We start from the raw sequence: 23,867 nt of genomic DNA on the forward strand, positions 1-23,867 counted from the left end.
TCTTGGGCCTTTCACTTTTGTATCTGTTGTCAAATCCATCCTTTATTTATGATTTCTTCAGATGCTTCTGAACTTAGAGCTGCTTTTCTCTTCCAGGATTTCATTAAACAGTAAGAGAAAATACTTGGGTTTTTTCCTAGGTTTTCTGTTTTTTAAATTTTAATACCTAACTCTGGGTTGGTTGGTTTTGGTTTTTGTTCTTTGCTTTTTTTTGTTTTTTGGATTTTTTTGTTGTTGTTGTTACTCTGTCACATGTTTGCTTGATCTGTGTTCCTGTTGTCTTGGGAAATGAGATTGATCAGAACTCTTTTTTTTTTTTTTTTCTCTCCTCCAGATTCTCAGCTAGAGAAAGTACCTTTGGGATATTCTTTTAGAGAAGAGAGTGAAAGTATTTATCAAGTTATTTCATTCACAAAAATAGTTTATTTTACTCTATTTAGAAAAATGGATTTCACCTTGCCTTATTTGTGACATATTTAATAATTCTTTCTTTCCTTGTCAGAAGTTTATCTTTATAATTTTTAAGCCAGTGAATTACAACCAAAGGCCAATTTATAAGATAGTACTAATTCATAAATATCCCTGTAACTAATTCCCCTGTGTTAGCTGTGTAAAGATTTTGAATCTAATACTAATAGCCTCTCCTCAGTGGTTAATAGCCAGGTACCCAGACTCCAATTCTAAAAGGCCCCTGAAACACTTTTCTTTAACACAGCTCCTAGGTGGACCAGAGATATAGTCAGAATTCATAACTTTAGGTGTCCTTCGAAAAAAATATGGCATGTTTCAAATAATAGCAAATAGCTGAGTCTTACTATTCATTTTCCTTACTGTCTTCAAAATATAGTTCAGTGATAATATTGCAAAGACAATTCTTCATGTAAATAAATATATCTTCTTGTTTGTAATCTTTTCAGAAAAACTCAAAGGGAATATGAACAGACTGTATGCCTTTTCTGACTGCATCCCAGCAAATAAAGGAGTGACAAAATAGAGCTAACATTTCTCTCTAGAGGAAAATTCTCTGCAAAATTAAATTGCCTTAAAATAAAGAATTTCTACAAATCAGTAAGAAAAAAGCAGATAGCCCAATAGGAGAATGGCAAAACCATTTGAACAAGCACTTCACAAATAGGATATTCAAACAGCCGATAAACATATTTAAAAGTTCTCAAAGTCATTAATCTTCAAAGAAATGAAATTTAAAACTATGATGCATTCCTACTATATATTCACCAGAAAAGCTAAGAATAGCTAAAATGAAAAAAAGACTAAATCAGATGTTGCTAAGAGTATGGAGCAACTAGAATTCTTCATTTACTGCTAGTACATTGGTACATCATGTATGATATTATCTACTAAGGGTGAATATATGCATACCCCATGACCCAGTAATTGTAGATGTATACTCAACAGAAATGCCTACACATATTTACCAAAAGTCACGGTCACAAATTACTATTGGTAATATCATCAGAGTGGCAACAAGTGTCCATTTAACAACAGAATGCATAAATAAATTATGATGTAGTCATACAATGAAATACTATAAAAAATAATAAATTAATTACAATCTCATGCAACAACATGACTGATTCTTTTCAACATAAAGTTGAGCAAAGGAAACCTGATCCAAAAGACTACCCAACATACAATTCTGTTAATATGAAGTCCAAAAACTTTGGGTGGAATTTTAACTGGAAACAGGCATGAGGTGGGCTTCTAAGGTTTTGATATTCTTTTTCTTAATTTGAGTGTCTGGGTGCTGGTTATAAGATGGTGTAAAAATCCGTCAAGATATATACTTAGAGTTTGTGTACTTTTCTGTATCTAAGATACACTCCAATAAAAGTTTACACAAAAACTTTTAAAACTAATTTTTGTTTAGGAGATCTTGTTTGGGCCTATTTGGAATTCACAGCCTTTCCTGAATTAGTAGGACTAGCAGAGGGAGAGGGAGCAGACTGCCCACTGAGCAGGGAACCCCATGCAGGACCTGATCCCAGGACCCTGAGATCATGACCTGAGCTGAAGGCAGACGCTTAACCAACTGAGCCACCCAGGCACCCCTATTTTATACTTTAAAAACTTTTTTCCCTACTTTATTTTATTGTCCCATCATTAGCAACCCACAGATATATTTTCCCTAATTAATGTGTTTTGTTCCATAGGAAGTGTTGCTAAATCGGGAGTCTGTCTTATAATTACAGAAGTGTACCAAATGTTATATTTGTAGAGGACGGGATAGCCTTGCCTGGCACGGATCCATAAAGCTACTACCTAGCCTGCTGAGATATCACAGCTATATCTTGGGTTGTATGCCTACAGTGTGCTAGTTATAAATTGACTTAGATCTCACACCTTGTTGTTTAGGTCAGCTCTGGGTCACTACTCTTAGTATCTGTTTATTTGCATCTGTTCATAACAAATTCACACTCTTATCTTATCATAGTTATCTAGTGTAACTGTGTGTGATAAATAGCATTTGCTTATATTTTCCGGGAACTCAAAAATGAAGCTTCCTTTTTTCTTACAAAGCTGGAAGTCCTTGTTGTGGTGGAAATTCGGGAATTTATCCTGAAAGCATTAACTTCACCCTTTCCAGCTATCCTCAGATAGGACTTATTTATTACTCAAAGTAACTTTTAGCTGTTTTGGTGTTTTATTCCTTTAAAAATTAGACTGCTCTTGAATATCCAAGCTAAGATTGCTGAAAATGCTTGAAGAACATTTATTTCTCTTCAGAATCTCCTGTCAGTTACCAGAAGTCTTTCAAAGTCTATTAACATCTGATACAAGTTCTTTTTTTCCCCCCACTGAGCCAGTGTGATTGAGTTACTACTGTTTGGCAGGGATGGCTAGCGGTATTTGTTGTTACTTGTTTTTAATATAAAGGCTTGTTATGAAGATAGTGGCATAGGAAACAAGTCACTGTAGCATTCTATCAGAAAAGACCACCTGTTGTAGTCTCTTCAATTGAGGAAGCCGGCCTGATGAGATTACGTAACTAGTCAAGTCAGTGGTGCATCTCAGGTAGAACCCAAGCTCTTAGGTAAGCACCCTTTCCATGGCACCTTTCTGTGGTAACTTTTTTAGGTGAAGGGAAGTTTGACTATGAATGACTATTCATGACCTGAATGACGTTGAAATACAAGTCAAGTTGAATCTTAACAAAACTTTAAACCTCATTCTACTTTTAGTTATTTTTTGTTCGAATCAAAGGAATACATGCATAATTTTAAAAGTCAAATTGTACCGAAAAACCTACAGTGAAAGACAGCAATACCTTCCTTTCCTTTTCCTTGAGTGCACCCAGACAGATCATGTTACAAACGCTCCAGTGTCTCTGCTTCTCCCTCCCCTTCATTCCTCAAACCGACTGCAGTTGGGCTCCCACCCTTCACTGAAACTCTTCTCTCGAATGTTGTAGAAGACTTCCTAATCTCCAGATGCAAAGGATACTTCTCTGCTGTCATGTTATTCAGTCTTAGCATTTGTTGTTGTTAAAGACTGTCTCCGTTTTGGGATTCTCACCCTCCTGGCTTTTGTGACTCTTCTGTCTCCTGGCTCCCTTCTTACCTCCAGGACTCTTTCTTTTCTGCTCTGTCTTCTTTTTCTTCCCACCACTGAAATGTAGGTTCTGTCTTTTGCTCTCTTCTGTCTGCTTGCCTTTCTTCTATTCTAACTTGACCACTTACACTTCGGTAAGTCTCATTTTCTCTCCAGCCTGAAGCCTTAGGCTCTTCAGACCAGTCTTGCAGACTTAATACTCTGCAACTAGCACTAGATGTCTTACATGTAGTTAGAACTTGGTATGTCCAGTTTGGACATATTTATCCTTTCCCCCAGCCGTCTCTTCCTCTTTTTTTTTCCTGTCATGCTTGGTGGCCTCTTCATCCACATATTCTCCCTAGCCAGAAATTCAGGAGTCCTTCAGGAGCAAGTAGAGAATATGTGGACTCTGGAGCCAGACCGCCTAGTTTGGATCCTGGCCCCCAGTACTTAGTAACAGACTGTTTGACTGCTTTGTTCCCCAGTTTCCTCATCTCAAAAATGAGGTTAATGATAGTATCTCCCTATTATGAAGATTAGCTGAGAAAATGGATGTAACACACTTAGAAACATGCCTGGCATGTAGTGAGTGCTCAGTAAATCTTTGCTGCTGTGACTATCCCTTCATACCTTGAATCTAACTCCACAGGAGGTTGTCAGTAACTCCCTCTGCCTGTCCTTCAGAGCTCCCCTCCTCTCGGTCCCCGCTGCCACAACTTCAGTTCATACTTTCATCAGCTCACCTACACAGTTAGACAGCTTCTCAACTAAATCACCCAGCCACCAGCCCTCTTCCCTTCTGATGTTCCATTCGCATTGCACCAGACTGATGTTTATCAGATTAATTTTTTATCTTTACAATATAAAAGTTGTTAAATAATAAAATCACTATTAAATATTACTTGAAAATTCAGTACATCCTAGAGAGATCATATCAAAACACAGTAGTAGTCCTCTGCCACTTTCAACTGTTGTAGCTGGAGTTTTTTTCTGGGTATTTACCCCTCTATATTTCTTACTACCATGCTTGGATTGCTTTTTCCTGATGATTTTGGATAGATTCTCTTGTCTTACTGTAGATGAAAAGTTAATTCTTCTAAACTCTGCTCCCATTCTCCCAATATTGTTACATCACTATTTTAGCTACATTAGTAGTCAATGTTTACATTACAGTTTTTACATAAATTATTACTGACATAGAGCCAAGTAATATACTAACATTCTTTTCTTGAATAACATTTTGGGTTTTTTCTAGAATTAATAACTGTCTTTTTTTTTAATTTGCTTAGTTTTCTATGCACCTGTAACTTTCAAGGGTACCCACCCACTCAATGTTAAGGCCTCTCTACCAGTGGCCTAATTAATCAGATATTCTCTCAGTTCCTTTTTTAGGCTAGTGACATGACTCATGGATGTCTTGTCCTCCAACTCCAGACTAGACTGGCAGTTCTCTGTGCCTGGTTCACAACTGTCCTCCTGGACACTTCTCTTCACCAATCTCCTGGATTGGATTCTTTGTTTTCTGGTTTCCAAGTTAACCCTTTTTATTTGTTTATTCCTTGACTTTACTAAAACACATTTTCCACCAGTTTCCTTAGGAAATATTCATCATAGAAAGTAAGGCTTTGGTGTGCTCGAAAAAATGGCTCTATGCAACCTTCACACTTACAGAATTGTGTAAAAACATTTTTTTAAGGCATTGCACCATTGCCTTGTAGCTTTTAGCATTGCTGTTAAGAGCACAATTTTGTTTTTATTCCTTATTCTTTAATCCTATGATCTATGTAACCTGGGTGTTTTGTTAACTCTGGAATATTTTAGAAAATTGTCTTTATCCCATATGTTGTGAAATTTCACAGTGCTGTATCTTGGCAAGAGGTTTTTAACTAATTGTGCTAGATTTTTGAAGGATCTGTCATCTGGGAAATTTCCTTGAACCACTGGATAATTTTCCCCTTTCATTTTCTATGTTCTCTTTCTTTTTTTTTTTTAAAGATTTATTTATTTATTTGAGAGAGCGAGAATGAGAGAGAGAGAGTACATGAGAGGGGGGAGGGTTAGAGGGAGAAGCAGGCTCCTCGCCGAGCAGGGAGCCCGATGCAGGACTCGATCCAGGGACTCCAGGATCGTGACCTGAGCCGAAGGCAGTCGCTCAACCAACTGAGCCACCCAGGTGCCCTCTATGTTCTCTTTCTAAAACTCCTATTAAGTAAATGTTGGATCTCCCAGGTTCGTCTTTTTTATATTTTTTACCTATTTGTCCTTTTTTTCCTGCTTTCTTCTATTCTCATGTTTATCTTTCAACTTTTCTGTTAAGTGTTATTATTTTTGTTATAGCTTTGATTTTCAAGAGTTCTTTCTTACCTTCTGGTTGTTTTTCTCTAGCATCTTGTTCTTGTTTAATAGATGTAATAGATCTTCTCTCTCTGAAGGAATTATAGGGTTTTTTAAGTTTCATTTTCCTTTATGCAATGCATCTTTCCTCCAAGTTACTTTTTTTTCTTTTTGTTTTGTTCTGCCCTTTATTTTTTAGGCTTCCTCCAAGCTTCTGGTGATCCTTAGCCAAATGGTCATACTTTAAAAGTAAGGGACGGGGGGGGCTGGGTAGCTTAGTCAGTTAAGCGTCCAACTCTTGATTTTGTCTCAGGTCATGATCTCAGGTTGTGAGATTAAGCCCCGTGTCATGCTCCGTGCTGGGCATGGAGCCTGCTTAAGAGGCTTTCTTTCCCTCTCCCTCTGCTCCACCCAACCCCCCTTAAAAAAATTAAAATTAAAAAATAAAAGTAAGGGGCTGAAAGAACAGATTGCAAGGTCTAGGTAGCTAGCTGCTGGGATACCTCATTGAAGGATATTCATATAATCTCTCCTTTTCTTTTTTTAAGGTTTTATTTTATTTATATTTTTTAAGATTTTATTTTTCAGTAATCTACACCCAACCATAGGGCTTGAACTCACAACCCCAAGATCAAGAGTCACATGCTCTCCAACTGAGCCAGCCAGATGTGCCCCAGCTCTCCTTTTCTTTAGGGGATTCTCAAATGTCAGTATCTTGAACTCTTATTTAGGGCCATTTGATTAATCCAGAGATGAACTCTCCAACTTCCTGCTTGGGGGTGGCTGGTATGAGTAGGTCACAGAAAATTGACTGCTGGTATCCAGGGAGCAAGGCAGGGAATCCACCAGTGAGTGTGCTGGCTTTCACTTAATCTCTCTGTCTTCAGCCTTTATCCTCACCTAGGCCTTCCTTTGTACCTGGAATCTCAGAATCCAGCAGTTTCTCCAGGGAACAAATGGGCAGGTGACTACCTGTAGGCAGGCCAAAGGAATAAGGGATAAATCCCTCCATGTTCAGACAGAAGAAATCCTGTGATTTCTTCCATCCTGCCTGGTTAATGGTACTTTTGACCCATGAGCTTTTCTGGGACTCTAGTGTGACTGAGCTGGACTTTCATGGGTATCCACTTTTGCAGATACTTTGTTTACAGTTTTATTTACTTGCAAAGTCATTTACCAATCTTCATCCATTTTCTGTCTTCCAAAAATTTATTACCATCACTGGTCCTGTCCTCTAACACCCAACTGATTTCCTCTGATGTTCTTTTTGTTCTTCTGGGTTTATACTTTTTTAAAAGTTCATCTCTTATATTACAGTGATTTTGGAGGGAAAGGAAGGAAACACACGTTTCAATTCTCCATGTTTAACCAGAAGTCCAGAACCAATTTCATCTATCATCATTCTTACCAACCCAACTATCTTCTAAATTTATCATATAAGCCCTTGAACTACTTTTCTGAAATCCCATATTCCATTATGGATTCAGACTAGGTACAGAATGACTTGCCATATGTGTTCTTTTGGGTGGCTATAGAATACTTATAAAGGCCTAATGAATCATTAATATATAAATGTTACAGGGAAAATCACATGCAATTACAGAAGAATATCCCTAAGACCAAATGATGCACAAAGAATACAGCATTTAAGAATATGACAGAAATCAATGAGAGAGATCGAAAAGTCTGTAGTTACATTTCTTTGAAAAGCAAGTTAAGCTTTGGAAAGCTCTACAAGAATAATGGAGCACAAGATAAAAAGCATTGTTATAGTCACGATGTAGTACAGCTGGCTCTCTAGGTACTAATGCCAGGGTGGGGTGAGAGGAAACTGAGTCCACCTCATTCCTCTACCACGCACTGTGCTAAAGTAAGAGCAAATGAGCAGTGCAAAGTCATGGAAAGGATAATGCCTGGTGTCTCCTTGCTTTATCCCAAATAAAGCCAGCTGAGATGATATAGTACAGGAAATGACTATGTCAAAGTAGATAAATTAGATGTATTTCTCAGTGTCTAGATAACAGATAGTGTGTATCCCAGGTTAGGAATGGTGCCAGTTGGCCTGAAGAGGGATTGGCATACTCTTTCTGCTAAGGGCTGTATAGTAAACATTTTAGTTTTTGCAGGCAAGTGATGATCTCTGTCACAACTTTTTTAAAAGTTGGAACAGTTAAGCATATTCTATTATGAAAGGAGGATACAGTCTAGAGGTGAAGGCGGGCATCGAATAAATTATCAGTGTGATGATACTAAGAAAGCAGTAATATAGAATTCAGTATGAATTTTTTTTTTTTTTTTTTAAGCGAGGCAACTTGTATTTGAAGGTCAGGAAGGCCTCTCTGAAGAATTGGCATTCATGCCGAGACCTGGAGATTAGCTAGATGAAGTAAAATTGATATACTTTCCAGACAGAGGAAATTGCCTTTGCAAAGGCAGAGAGGCAGGTGGTGAGGAGATGAGATTGCAGCAGTAGACAGGGGCTGGATTAACGAGGGCTTTATAACCCAGCATGCACACATTTTGCTCCAGTGAGACTGTAAAAACAATGAGTTGCTATTTTGTTCCATCAAGGCAGTCTAAGGACTTGGTAGGTATGTGAGAGAAGCTGGCCCAGGACTGAAACTTGACCGTGGAACCTTCATCAATCTCTACATAACTAATGGAGTTGTAATTTTCTATTCTCCATTCACAGGAATTTTTTGAGAACCCTGCTTTTCGTCCTGATGGTTTGAAACTCTACCCTACTCTGGTGATTCGTGGAACTGGGCTTTATGAGCTGTGGAAGTCAGGAAGATATAAGAGTTATTCTCCTAGCGACCTGATCGAATTGGTGGCTCGGATCCTTGCTCTTGTGCCTCCATGGACTCGAGTGTACCGAGTGCAGAGGTAGTGTGTTCTCTTTTATGCCAGAAGTAATCAGTGATGAGTCTGTCTGTTTAATTTCTAATGAGAGCAGTCTGAGTTAATATTGAGGGGTTTGAATCTTATTTTTTTTTTTAATTAAAAATGAGACCTGGAATGCTGTCTATACATAGACAGAGATGGAAATCATGTCCAGGCCACTTTGCCAGTATCTTATTTATTCATGTATTCATCTCTCCATTGCTTCATGTGCCAGGAAATGGAGTTATGATGGTACATATGCATGATGTTGGTTCCAGAATTTCCTTTTACAGGTCTACTTCAATCTGGATACAGTAGTGAGTATGGAAGGAGGAAGTGTAGCCATGTGTCTGTTATCCCTGTTGCAGAGCCTCTGAAGAAAAAAAAGAAAGAGTAGCTATAATCATTCTTCACAGATATTAATGTAAATGTGGAGAAAGAGTAACCTATTCCTGACGGCATGAAAGAAATCATCTTAATGGCTTTTTTCCTAGCGGAGAGAAAACCTAAGATCTCATTTGCATTCATGACATACATACATACATATGTTTATTTATTTATTTTACAAGAAACATAACATGGAAGAAAAATTTTAGGAACCATAAAGTTACCTGTCTACCTACAATCCTGACAAAGCCATCCCTGTCTTTGCTGTTCAGGAAGGCACATTTCCACCATCTTGCCAAAAGCTGCCTAGATTCTAGTACAAACAGAAGGTTTGAAAAGGTGACTAGCAAATGCATGTACAATCAGTTGCTGTGATTATTACTCCACTGAGCACAAAAATTGTGTTCCTCATAATATAAAACAGTGAGTACTGAAAATAAGCAGAATGAAGAAAATTATCAAGAATATAAAATAATGGATTTGCTTAAAAGTTGAAGGATATTTACACACCATACTTCTGCCACAACGTATTTGATTTCTTAAATTTTTTTAAATTATTGGCCCAGTTTAAGGATCTAAATTGCCCATATGATTTCTGTTTTTTTTCTTTTAAATACTGAGGAAAACTCAGCTGCCAAAACTGTTTGCATTGTCCTTCCCCTTCTTTTTCAACCCTTCTGAAACTCAGTTCAAAAGACATTAGAAGGTGTTCCAACGATACAGCCATCCACACAGAAGTAGGGAGCCACAGGGCGGGTATGTAGGCTGCACCTGTGGAGGAGGCAGTGGTGTGGCGTGGTCTCTGGCAGCCCAGATGTGGTAAAAAGGGCATTCTCGCCAAGGGCTGGTCTGGCACAGGATGTCAGAACTGAGCAGGGTGAGGAGCATATCTCTGGAGTGGGTGCAGAGAAGAGGACAGCAATGGAAGATTGGTTACTTGCAGAGCGTTGATCTAGGAAAGTAGACAATATTAAGGATAATGGGAGCTGGAATGGAAATTACAAGTGTGAAAAAGAAAATTAGAGTGCACCCTGTGGTGTTTTAGAATAGGAGATACTGGTGTGAACTCATGGTTTTCAACATATAGGAAGATATAGAAATGTATAATAAATAATAAATACAGTGTGTCTTTTTCACAGTCTGTTTAAAGCCATGTTTTTTGCATTTTTTTGCCGTTTGTTGGTGATTTCACTATTTAAAATGACCCTTAAGGGTAGTACTGAAATGTTGTGTAGTGTTCCTAAGTGCAAGAAAGCTATGATGTGCCTTCTGGAGAAAATAGATGTGTTAGATAAGCTTCATTCAGCCTTGAGTTACAGCACTGTTGGCCGGGAGTTCAATATTGAATCAATAATTATATATATAAGGTGTTGTTAAACACATGTGAAACAAGGTTATATGTTGATCAGTTAATGAAAATGTTGTGACCAAAGGCTCACAGGAACCTAGCCCTGTATTCCTCCTAGGAGCAGTGTTTTAATATTCACTAACTCAGCATTCATGGCAACTTTGTAGAACATAGCTACTGCGAATAATGCGAATTGTTTCAGAATACCTCCCTACAACATGCTTATTAATTACAGAGCAGAAATAAGTAACTTGACTGTGGAGAAGACTGGCAGCTGGTCAAAGTGAATATCATCAGTAACAGGACAAGTCAGTTATGTGCCACATGATAGTATGACAGTATCACTTCTGTGTTACTCAGCCAAAATTCCATAATCTGAATTTAATTATGAGGAAACAGCAGACAATCCCAAATTGAGGGATATTCTAAAAAATAGTGTGAAATCTTCAAAATTATAAGAATTAAGGAAAGAGTTTCATTTTGAAGGAGACTAAAAAGTCATGATACCTAAATACAACACAGGGTTCTGACTGGACCCTTTTGCTATAAAGGACATTATTTAGACACTGGTGAACCTGCAGTGGAGTCCAGAATTAGACAGTAGTAAAGTACCGGTGTTAATTTCCGGATTTTGATGGTTGTATTATGATTGTGTAAGAGAATATCCCTGTTGTAGGAAATACTTTAAGTATTCTGAGGGTGTTGGAACATCTTGTTCCCAATTTACCATCAAATAATTTAGGAAAATAGTTATTTGTACTGCACTTGGGACTTTTTCTGTAACTTTGTAAAAATGTAAATTAATACAAAAGAAAACAAAGATGCAATAAGTAGTATTAACAAAGACAAAAGAAAAAGATTATTTGCATTTAACTGACTTGAGCAACTAGATACAAGTGAAGATACTACTTCCCAGCAGCGGAGTGTGACAACAGATCTGTTGTGTTGACCTTAATTTAATGATAGTGATCTTATCAGCTCTGAGTACCTGAGACACTTACCTGGCCCTTATTATTCATAGTGAGCCCTAACACATATTTCCCCCATGGGGGCCAGTGTTGCTGGACTAGCCCTTATTATAATTGCAGGACACACTGCAGCAAAACCATCAGGGGACTTTGAGAAACAAGATTTGTTACTCAAATGTCCTGGAGGGTAGCCAGCAAACCCAATAGGTACACAGTGAGCTTGAAAGGGAATGGGGGAAAGGCATGAACCTGGGCCTCTCTGCCTTTATTAGGATCCAGGGGTGGAGTGTCTAGGGTTTTGTGGGTTCACTCATTATTGGTTAATTTAAAGAACAAGAGTGGGAATTAGGGTATGATAAGGAAGAAGTGGGGCCACTCAGTGGGCCAGTTATCTAGGTTACCCAGGGCTTTCTGAAAGAGGGAACTTCGTTGGGGGGAGGGGCAGTCTAAATCCTTATCTGGTTGTTTTGCTAGTTGCTGTGTCAGACAGCTGGCAATATGTTTACTCAGGATGGATGTCTTTTGAAATGGATGCCTCAGCAATCAAAAACTTAATGTCAGGCACTTACACTACTGGGCATCCAGAGAGCTCAGAAGATAGTACTTCCCAGCAGCAGAGAATGGCAGCAAATATCACGGAGTAGATAGAAATTTCACAGCCATACACACCATAGTTTCTTACCATAAGTAACAAGGCATAACTCACACAATCAGGTGAAGAATTTGCATTCTCCCCCTTCACTTTCAGTTTTAAATTTCTTACTGCTGTAACCAGTGAGTCAAAAGCAACAGAGACATTGCTATAACATTAAAAGCTTAATTTCATAGACCACGAAATATCACCATGGGACATTGTCCTGGCCTACCACCAAGAAAATAAAGACTTTGAGAAAACAAGAGCGGCAAAATAATCTCTATAGCAGAATTGTGAGGGCATCATGACCAGAAGAATTAAGAACATGTGTGTTAATATAACCAAAGGTTGTATGATGAGAAGGGCATAATATTATGGATAACCAACATGAGGCTGATGAAAGAAACCGTGTTCTCAGTTCTCCTATTATGACACCATTAGGGCTCTCTCTGGAGAATCCAGCAATAGAAGTGTCCCCCAGCTCTAATTCCAAGAAGCCAAACCGTCAGTTCTATTTCTCTATCAATACATCACTTAAAAGATTTATGCAGGACAGATGGTACAGGTGGGTGTAGGCTTAAGATTTTGAAGTGACACTCTTAGTACTTTACAGATGTGTGGGGGAATTAAAACTTAACAGAGTGCTGTAAAACGAGAGGTACAGTCTCTTTAAACATGGAATTAGTAATGTCCTCAGACTCACTCAGAATTTATTTCAAGATGGTGATGACTCAGTTCCTAACGTAGCAAATGCCTTTGGTGGAGAGAGTCATCCAGAGTCTACCTGTGATGTCAGATTTTCATGCTTTGGGACTGATAATTTACTTAATTTTGGATGTGATTATTTTCTAGGTTTTTTAGAATAAAGATTAAAATCTTTGGGATACTTTCTATTTTATTTTTCTATTTTTTGTATTTCTAATTTAACCATGATATTGCTAAACAGGTTTCCATTAGAATTCTTTGGTTTTATGTAGCTCATCATGCACTAATTTAAAGCATTTGTTTTCCAATAAGCATGGACAGAATCCCTTCAAATACATTACCTTATTTTTTGCGTTGAATATTACTGAACTATTACTATGGCTACCTACATAAGAATTCGTTCAGATTTATGTTTTGCTACTTGCTTTTTAGCCATTTTTATTTGCATACTTTCTTGGTATATACCGCATAAAAAATTATTCAAACTTATTTTATATTGACTTGTTTTTTTGTTATCAATCATCACTGAAATTCTAGCCTAGGCTTTTACAGTGCTGAGGTAGAGAATGTTTTTATGTACCACCGTTTGTTGATCCCAATACATTTCTTTCAGAGCATGTGATTTTATACTTTTTTTCCAACAGAGTTTGTAGGATATTACTAACTATCCAGAACTTGTATTTTCTACTTAAGTTCTAGTCATAAAGCACTGTATTTACATGAACAAAATAACTTCTCTATAAAGCTACTTTAAAAGCACTTTCAAAATACACAGTAATAACAGGCTTATGTTATTTTTCCAAAAATTTCCTTGTATGATTGGAATACATCTTTACATAGCAATACATTTTATACACTTGCAAATATTTTGTTTGCATTTTTGTGTTCCATTTCTCATGAAGACTTAGAATAATCTTCATAGTTATAATTTTAATGGCAGCACTGCAGTCTAGCATTTTAATTTGTCTCATTTAGTAAACTGTTCCCTGATATTGGACATTTAGGTTGCTTCCAGCTTTCTTTTTTTTTTATCACTATCCTGACCTCAATGACAGCTAAAATCCATGTACATAGCAAAATCCATTTTTACTTTTGATGAAGTCATCTATTAGAGTAGTATAATCTAGGAAAAGGATCACTCATGCTAAGGGAACCTTACTTGATGATGATGAATATACTTTCTGGAACAAGGGGAGTATAAATGAATTTTGTGGGTTTTGCTATGTATATTGATATAGATTTCCAAAGGGATTAGGATAAGCTTCCAATTTCGAGTAGTAAGTAGTTATTGGTTTTATCACAATCTCTATAGAATCAGATGCTTACATTTTTTATTTACCTATGGGTTTTAATTTGCATTTCTGTAGTTTTTAGTGAAGATTAACATTTTTTCATGTAACTGATTATTATTTGTGCTTCTTCTTAAATCAGTTATCTGTTTTGTATATAAGTTCCAGTCATGGAATTTGGATCATAAAGGAGATGGTGCTTTTTGTTGAGATAACTCAGAGAAAATCTAAATTTTACCTTTTAGAGGCCTTTTGAATTATCTTCATTCTTCTGGACAAATATGAAGACTAGGGAGACAAAAAGCCATGTTCACATAGTACATTTAACACTTAAGAACAGTCTGATAGCTGTGTTCTGGTAAAAAGTTTCACGTCTTGGCTTAATATTTTATATTTTATTTATTTTATATTTGGTTAAAGCTCAAATTTGGTATATCTGGCCCTCTAGAAGGAAATTTGTATGGATAGCTGGATGGTAAAATTTTGAAATAGAGATGCTAAAGAAAGTTTTAGTGGGTAACTCAAACATTATATACAAATGTGTACAGGAAAAGACAGAGTCTCTAGACAGTGTTAAGTAACTGAGAAACCTGATTTGGGCAAAGAGAATCATATGGTTTTGACTCTGCAATGTTCCTTCTAGCTTCAGTTTTAAACTTTTAGAGCAACTCTGAGAATGTAGAAAACTGATAAAGAAATCATTGGCAAGGGAGAAGACTCTCCTTCCAGAGTGTTGAATCTAGGTAATTTAATAATTATAGTTTATTTTTGTCTTAAACCATAGTAAAGGCAAATCGTATGTGTCTTTGTGTTCTGTGCCTTTAGGATATCTGGCTATTTCTATGTAGGGTCACCTAGTGACAGCTTCTACCAATTACAGGTAATAAACTTAGTGTTGACTGGTGCATCTAAACATACAGGGAGATTTTAGGAATTGTTTTTCAGACAGGTGTTAGAAGGGGAGAGAGGAAGGAGAGTAGGAGAGAAGATATTTCAAGTGAAAACACAATGTTTTATACTTGGCCTTTTTTTTAATACTATATTTTACTAATAGATTACTTGGTATTTTTAATTGGACATTTTCCCCACCTTTTCTTTACTAATTTATAATTTACACTTCTAATTTTATGACCGTTGAGTCAGTAACATCTTATTGGGTACTTTTATGAAGCAGTATTCTAATAGATGATTCTCTGTTGTGGCCCTGAAGGATGCAGTGCATGATTGAATGTGAAATTCTGTGCAAACACATGATGGAGCCACATTAAAGTGCTGTTGCCTGCGGGCCCTTTGACAGCTGTCTGCCTTGCCGTGGTATTTAAATCACTGTGAAGCATTAGAATAAGAATACCAATTTGCAACCAAAACATGCTTCCGAAGCTTGAGAACCTTCAGACCAAAAAAGCTCTAGACATCATTTTGAGAGGTTTTTGATGAGCAAATTGCAAATATTAGCACCTCTAAGCTTAAAATGTTACCTACTGAAATAAAAAAGTGAATAAATATTATTGAGTGTAATCTCTTTTCAAGTCAAGAAAGTAAAACTAGATTGAAACAAATTGAGAAACCTAAAAATAATTTTAACTCCTACCTAGATGGAGTTCAGATGGTCAGTAATCTCACCTGGGCTTTGAGCTCCTAGAAGACTATAACAGTATCTGTTTATCTTTATATATTCCAGATTGCTTAATAGACTACTTTGCACATAGAAGATGCTCAGGATATATAGAATTCCCTTTGTTTTCATTGCAAAAGACCTTGTCACTGAAAGTGGAGATTGCCACATTGCTATTCCTTAATGAGGAAGAACTCCCATCTGGTATACTCCAAGCACGTCACTGCCAAAGACCATTAAAACCACGTTGTGGGTGTCTGGGTGGCTCAGTCAGTTAAGCGTCTGCCTTCCTCTCAGGTTATGATCTCAGGGTTGCCCCACGTGTCGGGACTCCCTGTTCAGCAGGGCGTTTGCTTCTCTCTCTCCCTCTGCCCCTCCACACCAGCTCGTGCTCACTTGTGCATGTGCACTCTCTCTCTCAAATGAATAAATAAAATCTTTAAAAAAAAAAAAAACCATGTTGCATTTTTGTAGTGATAGACATAAATTTAAGGATATTTATGAATTGTCAGCAGCATCATAAATCCCTCTATTATCAGGTCCTCTCTGACTTGTGCTTCATGGTAATTAGAGCTAGCTTCTGGGACATGTGACCTGTGTAGTCTCATAAGGCCTTGAACTTGGCTTAATGCTTTGCTTTCACCATCTTGAAATTACTAATAGTTTCATAACAAGAGGCTGTTGTCATTGTACTAGGCCCCACCAATTATTAGCCAGCCCTCTTGTTAATTATTTCGGTCATATAATTCTGCTTAACAACACTATATGATAAAACCAGTCCCTTAGAGAGTTTACTTCATTTGAAAATTTTAGTCTTTTAAAAGTACTGGTTCATTATTAGAAATATTTGTAGAGAGCCCGTTCTTCCTTTCCCTCCCCATCTCTCCTTCCCCTCCCCACCTCTCCTTCCCATCACCGATGGAGGCAATGCCATGGACGCATTGACCACAGCATATCTGTCATCTGAAGAAATGGAGAGTAAGGGTAGAGAGTGCAGCGATGGCAGCTTGAGTAGTTAGGAAATTGGTTACATGGAGCAAATAAACTATTTGATTTAGCAAATAAGTCAATATAATAAAGATAAAAGAGCCAGATTTCTCATTGTCTGAAGGGATTTATAAATAATGAAAGGTGGAAAATTGAACACTGGATTAGAATTATAACTATCAGTATGAACTCGTGGGTTTTTAAAATTTACATATAGAAAAGTTACAGATGTACGTTTATGTGTGTGCATATGTGAATGCCTATATGCACATACAGATATGTATGTATATACGTAAATTTCTTGGTTGTTTACACTGAGAGAATCTGGAGGCAATGACACTCAGTAGCAGTGAGCACAGTGAGTGCCCAGATCTTGATTTTTAAATACCATTCCTCACTAAAAGAAATGAGGGCTGCTTGGAAAAATGGCCAGTTCCAGGGCTGGAGCAGCAAACATACAAAATAAACCTGGAACATCTTGTTGTTCTAGAAAGTCAGGAAATATTCAAAGAATGAGGACATGTCAAAAGGACCCAGAAACCAGCCTGAATACATACCCACGGGCCAAATCTAATTTAAGCAACAAAATAAAAAACATTAGCATCAGATTACAACTCTTTGAATAAAAAAGGAATCCATGAGTTCATAGGTGAATAAGTAAATGCAGAAGAGAAAGTTCTTCCTTGCAGTACAAGCCCAGCTAATAAATGTAGAAGGGATGATAGATAATCACCAGTTTGACAGTCATAATAGGGATGGTGAAACCCGAGTCATCATTGCATGTTAGACTAGTAGTTGCAGGGTTGATGAGGAACAAGATTTGTTCTGATACTGTGTAAACAGGTGTCCTTTTTGCAATCTACTAAATTACCCATTTTCCCCATTTTTGTGCTTTGTGTTGATTTTGCTGTTTAAAATGGCCCCAAGCATAATGCTGAATTGCTGTCTAGCATTCCTAAGCACAAGAAAGCTGTAATAAGCCTTCTGAAGAAAATAAATATTAGATGACCTTCATTAAGGCATGAATTATACTGCTGCTAGCCACAAGTATTAGGTTAATGAATCAGATATATGTTAAATAAAGTATCTTTACACAGAAATAAAATAAAACAGGGTTATGTATTGATCAGTTGAAGAAAATGTGACTGAGTCTCACAGAAACCTAACCCTGCATTTTCTGTAGGGGCAGTGTTTGAGCAATTGCTAATACAGTGCTCATGGCACCTTTATAGAATTTAAGCACAGTGAATAACAAGAATCAAATGTATCTGTCATTTAATGGGTACTAACAGTGATTGCCAATGATTTTATCAGATTAATGTCATGTATAACAGGATTTTAAATTTTACCTGTAAGTCATGAAAATACATGTATTTGTGAGTTATTTATAAAATATTTCAGAGTAAATGGGGCGCCTGGGTGGCTCAGTTGGTTAAGCATCTGACTGCAGCTCGGGTCATGATCTCAGGGTCCTGAGATCAAGCCCCAGAGCCCCACATCAGGCTCTGAGCTGAGTGGGGAATCTGCTTCTAACCTCTCCCTCTGCCCCTCCGCCACCTTTTGCGCACACGCTCTCTCTCTCTCTCTCAAATAAAACCTTAAAAAAATGTTTCAGGGTAAAAAAGGGCATTTAGAAGACTTGAACTTTGGCTTATATAATATGAAACAGTAAAATATTTAAAACAGTATATTTGCACATTCCTTGCCAAAATAAACCATATTTTTTTTACTTCAATAACCTTCATTTAGTTGCATTTGATTACTAATTTATTTTTTTTTAAGATTATTTTTTTTGAGAGAGAGCATGACAGGGAGGGGCAGAGGGAGAGGGAGAGAGAGTCACAGCAGACTGCTCGCTCAGCACGGAGCCCCATGCAGGGCTCAGTCTCACAACCCTGAGATCATGACCTGAGCTGAAACCAAGAGTCGGCTGCTTAAACGACTGCACCACCCAGGCGCCCCTGCTGATTTAAAATATATTTGATTTTAAGAAATTGTAGTTCCAAAGATAGAAAGTTAATTTTTTTTTTACTAAAAACTGTAAGTAAACCATATATATTAACTAATCACTCTAAAATATATTATTTAATATCACCCTCACTCTTAACTCGCTGGTGTGTCATTGTCTTAAAGAATTTTGGCTTATCATTGCTTTATGTAATGTCTAATGGAAACTCAACTGGCTTCCAGAGCCTAATAGATTCACGTGTATAGCTTTTAATGCTAATTGATTGGCTTTTGATACTTTTGAGTGAGTGAGAAATATCTTACTAGAATCAAATGGGTGAATTAGCTAATTGTATATACTTAACATTTGGAGGGATAAGTAAAAAGAGAAGAAAAAGATTCAAGTTGATTCAAAAGCAAATGAGAAGAAAAGATATTTGGTGTATTCTTCAAATCTTTCTTCTAATCAACCAAATATTAGAACAAATTGGGGACTTGTCTTTGAATAGGAAACAGATGTGCTAAGCATATTCAGATTTTTTTTAACTTTTATCTTCAGATGCTGATTTTTGTCTAGAAGAGGGTGTTGGGGACTACTAAAATAAAGCTCATAATTTCAAATTTTGATTGAAATCTCCTTGGTGCCTGGCACTTTATGCTGTATTAATGCCAGGAAATAAAATTTATCTCCTCTTATCTTTAGGCAAGCTGTTAATCTTCTAATGCAGAGTCACTTCTAATTTAGATTTCTAGGAAACTGGGAGAGGTGAGGGAGTATTCTTCGAGTCCAGTTGTTGGCTGAGCCAGGCTTTTGAGCTTCCTGGTTACTTGTCATTCAGCAACTGTATGGGCAAGTGTTTATAAGCTTTGTTAATAAAGAAGTGCATTGATAATAATTGTTACTTCTCCTCTTTAAACAAATCGGATATTTAAAAAGACAGTTGTATTTCTTGTTTTGCTGAGTGCAAATATATCTCTTCAGCCAAAAATCATTACTGATGGTTATCAGACATTTGTTTTACACTTTGTGATCTTATAAAGTGATTTTCATCGGGTGTTTCTCACAAAAACCCTGAGTGGTAGGTGAATATTATGATTTCATGGATGGGAAAAGAGGGACAGAGAAGCTCTGAACCTTGCTTCCTGTTTAGAATATTCTGCTTTTCTGATCTGCTTTGTAGGTTTTTGTTTCCTTTTTTTATTTAATATCCCTGCCTTACTGCTGTAGAGAATTATTTATATTTTACAACAGCTGATGTTTTTCTTTTGCAGAGATATTCCAATGCCCTTAGTCAGTTCAGGAGTAGAGCATGGTAATTTGAGAGAGCTGGCATTTGCAAGAATGAAGGACCTTGGAATACAGGTAAGAGTCTGACCTTAACCGTTAAGATCAAAGTAATCTGAAACACAAAACACTTTGATACATACATACAGACTCACAAGTTTGGTCAAAAAGTTTCATATGAAGGCATTCTTACTCTGTAACATGAAGTTGAAATTAGTGCTTGCAAAGGCTGCATCTTATCCCTTACACCCCTCTGCTTTCTTCCAAAGGGGTGTAGGTTTGCTGATTTAAGGATTGCTTTTTCACCTGCTCAGATGCCAACTATGTGTGCTCAACTCTCTTTTTTAAATTTTGAAGTATTTCTTTTTTTCTTTCTTTTGAAGTATTGGGTGTTCAATTTTTTTTTTTTTAAAGATTTTATTTATTTATTTGACAGAGAGATAGCACAAGCAGGCAGAGTGGCAGGCAGAGGGAGAGGGAGAAGCAGGCTCTCCACTGAGCAGGGAGCCGGACGTGGGGCTCGATCCCAGGACCCCAGGATCATGACCTGAGCCAAGGGCAGCCGCTTAACCGACTGAACACCCCTGGGTGTTCGATTCTTGACTAGTGGTGATAGACTGTATGAGTGTACATTTGAAGAAACAAGGTTTACTACTGTGTAAAATGATTACCAAACAGTGCTGTTGCCCACATAGTCCAGTGTGCCTTGCCCCACTCCACCCCCATGTTTGTTCAGGTACTTACTTCTTCTGCAGATATTTATTAAACATCGTTCTACTGACCCTGAAAGTTACAAAAGAGCTCAGGAATCTGTGACAGTCTCTGCAGATAACTCTTAAATCACAGTAAGGTGATTATGGCATAAATTCACAGAGCCCTAGAAACTCCTTAGAGCTGCTAAAGAGAAAAAGCCAGGAGTGGGGGTCATGGCCTGAGCATTGATTCCTGGGCTCTGCCTTCAGCAATTTGTTTTACCAGGTCTGGGATGGAGCTGTGGGATATTCTCATGCACAATCGAAACATGGACCACACTTTGAGAGACATCGTCTTGAGGATTGCATATCATGTTTGTGGACTTGCCCAAGACATTTTATTCTTTCAGTCAAATTATTATGGAGAAAACTTTTCAGAAAATTGTTTGTCCAAAGAAGAGTTTGTGAACATGATTGGCTTATTCTTTAAAAAAAAAAATTTTAAGTTCTAGAAAAATAGCAAATGTTATTTGTAGTAATTAATAGCAAGCACCAAACAAGACTGTATGCCTGTTCTGCTTCCCAGTTTCCAGCTGCCCTTATCTTCCAGCTCCTCTGTTCTCTGAGAATACCACAGCCAAAGTGACTGACCTGGCCTGGTTATCCTGATAATCTCATCATCTAGCTATCATCTTTAACCCAGTATCCCTTTTAAACCTTGATAGCCTCTCTTAAACTGGGAAGACTGAAAATCAGTGATAGCCCAAAGACATCTAGTTCACATAGGCAATGTCTTATCAGAATATAAGCACACACCAATCTCTGCTTTTTAAAAAACATTCTCCTGGCACCTGAGTGGCTCAGTTAAGTTTCTGATTCTTGGTTTTGGCTTGGCCTGTGATCTCAGGGCTTTGGGATCAGGCCCCATGCCAGGCTTATATGCTGGGCATGGAGTCTGCTTGGGATTCTCTCACCCTCACCCTCTCCGTCTGACCCTCCCCCTGCCAAAAAAGGCATTATCTCATAGCCCCCCTCCCAAAGGCATGCAGGTGTTCATTAAAAGCATGTAACTATGGCCTGTTCACATGCAAACTACTATATAGAACTGCTCTAGCTAAAAGACAACATCAAGGGCACCCAGGTGGCTCAGTAGTTAAACATCTGCCTTCGGCTCAGGTCATGGTCCCAGGGTCCTGGGATCGAGTCCCACATCAGGCTCCCTGCTCAGCAGGAAGCCTGCTTCTCCCTTTCCCACTCTCTCTGCTTGTGTTCCCTCTCTCGCTGTGTATCTCTCTGTCAAATAAATAAATAAAATCTTTTAAATAAATAAATAAAAGACAACATCTAAATGTAATAGATTTGTAATTACAGAGACTTGTGATCTTTGTTTGCTATATTAATTTTTGAGTTCATAGAATCCACATCAGCAAGGCATTATCTTGGACTGGCTCCTGGGACATGGAAATAGCTTTGTTTTTACAGAGCTGAATAACGAGCTCTTATTTTTCTCATGGAATTCTATACGTATATAACAGTACTTCATAAATATGCTATTTTAGTAATATAGCTTGCATGACATCATCACATTTCCTAGGATGATCTTTTCTCACAGGTAGAAAATGTTAGAATCCTGACAATGATTTTTACAGTTTATTCTGTAGGGGAAAATAGACCATAGGACATATAATGGAATACTGTAAGGACTTTGTAATTATAAATGCCAGGCTATGTAGTATGCACACTGGGTTGTGGAATAGAAGTGAGAGTCTCATCACATGAGCTTGGCCTTGCAGAGACCAGGCATTGCATGTGTATCATCTGCAGGCAGCTCTGTGCCTCCTAGTGATGCTCTCGTGACTGTGGTTCAGACTGTATAATAAATAGCTCTGGGTTCCTTCTTTTCTTCCTTTTTTCCTCCCTTCCTTCCTCCCATCGTTTCTCCCATCCTTTCTTCCACAATGCCCTTCTCTGCAAAAAAAAAAAAAAAAAGCACAGCTGTCTTTGAGCATCCCTTTTTTTGACATTTTAAAATGATACAAACATGGTGATGGTGAAGACGTAGTTTTGGATTGTACATTCAGGTACAGTTATATCCCCTGGGTAAAACTATTTTCAGATTTTAGCACCTATGTTATTTACTTTGAGTATTATATATTGATCTCAGAATTCTAAGCTTGTTTTTAAAGCATTACTGTACTAACTTTATACTTTATTTCCCCCATCCTCAGATTTATTAAAGATGGTTTTATTTTTAAATTTAGTTGTTTTTCTCTCATTGTAAATTATGTCCAAACTTAATTTTGAGCCCAGGGTTTGGTGGAAAGATGTGAATAAAAATTGAATTAGTTACCAGTTTTGTATTTGCCCCTCTCCTCCACCTTTTTTGGCAGTGTCGAGATGTAAGAACCAGAGAGGTTGGAATCCAGGAAATTCATCACAAAGTACGGCCATACCAGGTTAGTTTCTTCATTTTATAGAGAGTTTGGGTCCTGTTCATAAATATTTGGCAAGGCTGGACCCACACTTTCTAACCAACAGGACTGATCCCTAGAAGTTAATAAGTAAACTAAGCAATGTGTAATTGACGATCAGATATGGATGTCAAGACAGGAAAGGCAAATATGAGGGTGGGTGAATTGTAGAAGAGCCAGGCTAGGAAAACCAAGTCTGAGCTTCATTCTGGATCAGCACAATCCACCAGAATTTTCTGCAGGGTTGGAAATGTTCTATAATCTGCGCCATCCAATATGGTATCAGCCACCGGTCACAAGTGACATAGTGGTTACCTTCAGGTAGAGCTGGATGTGATGTTTATTTCTGCATGTACAACTATTAAATTCTACACCATTGGTGGTAGTCAAATCAATAGATGGGCCCTTATCAACAGGGGTTCCACAAAACTTAAGTGTAATGCCCAAAAGTATTTATTGTTTGTACAGAGAGCTAACTTCTCTCCTATATACCTATAATGCCTAGCTATGTGCCACATTTCCTGTGGGAGTTAACTCTCTTGTGGAACCCCATTTGAGAAAGACTAGATGACACCTGCATTGATATTTTTAACATTTGGGACCTTTTGAGGAAAAAAGTAGACCCAAACACAGTTAATAGTTTTTCCAAATTCATTTGCAATCCAGTTAGTTAGCAAACATTAAGTTTGAGAAGAAACATAAGCATTAGTCTGAATTGTTCACCTCACTACTCGTACTATCTGCCTGTTTTTGGAATGTGTCTGGGTGTG

General features: G+C 37.5%; 1 protein-coding gene across 2 annotated transcripts in view; it reads left to right on the top strand.

Moving 5' to 3' along the window:
* The window catches only part of ELP3 (elongator acetyltransferase complex subunit 3), a 101,044-nt gene that overhangs the window by 49,787 nt on the left and 27,390 nt on the right, over positions 1–23,867 (top strand). For both annotated transcript variants that reach the window (XM_035022625.1, XM_035022626.1), the window contains 3 exons: positions 8,579–8,772; positions 19,922–20,012; positions 23,017–23,082. In XM_035022625.1, the coding sequence (XP_034878516.1) occupies positions 8,579–8,772; positions 19,922–20,012; positions 23,017–23,082 (351 nt within the window). The remainder of the gene's footprint in view (positions 1–8,578; positions 8,773–19,921; positions 20,013–23,016; positions 23,083–23,867) is intronic.

This window comes from Mirounga leonina, unplaced genomic scaffold, assembly GCF_011800145.1.
Source record: "Mirounga leonina isolate KUSES-001 unplaced genomic scaffold, KU_Mleo_1.0 Mir_176, whole genome shotgun sequence".
NCBI lineage: Eukaryota > Metazoa > Chordata > Mammalia > Carnivora > Phocidae > Mirounga > Mirounga leonina.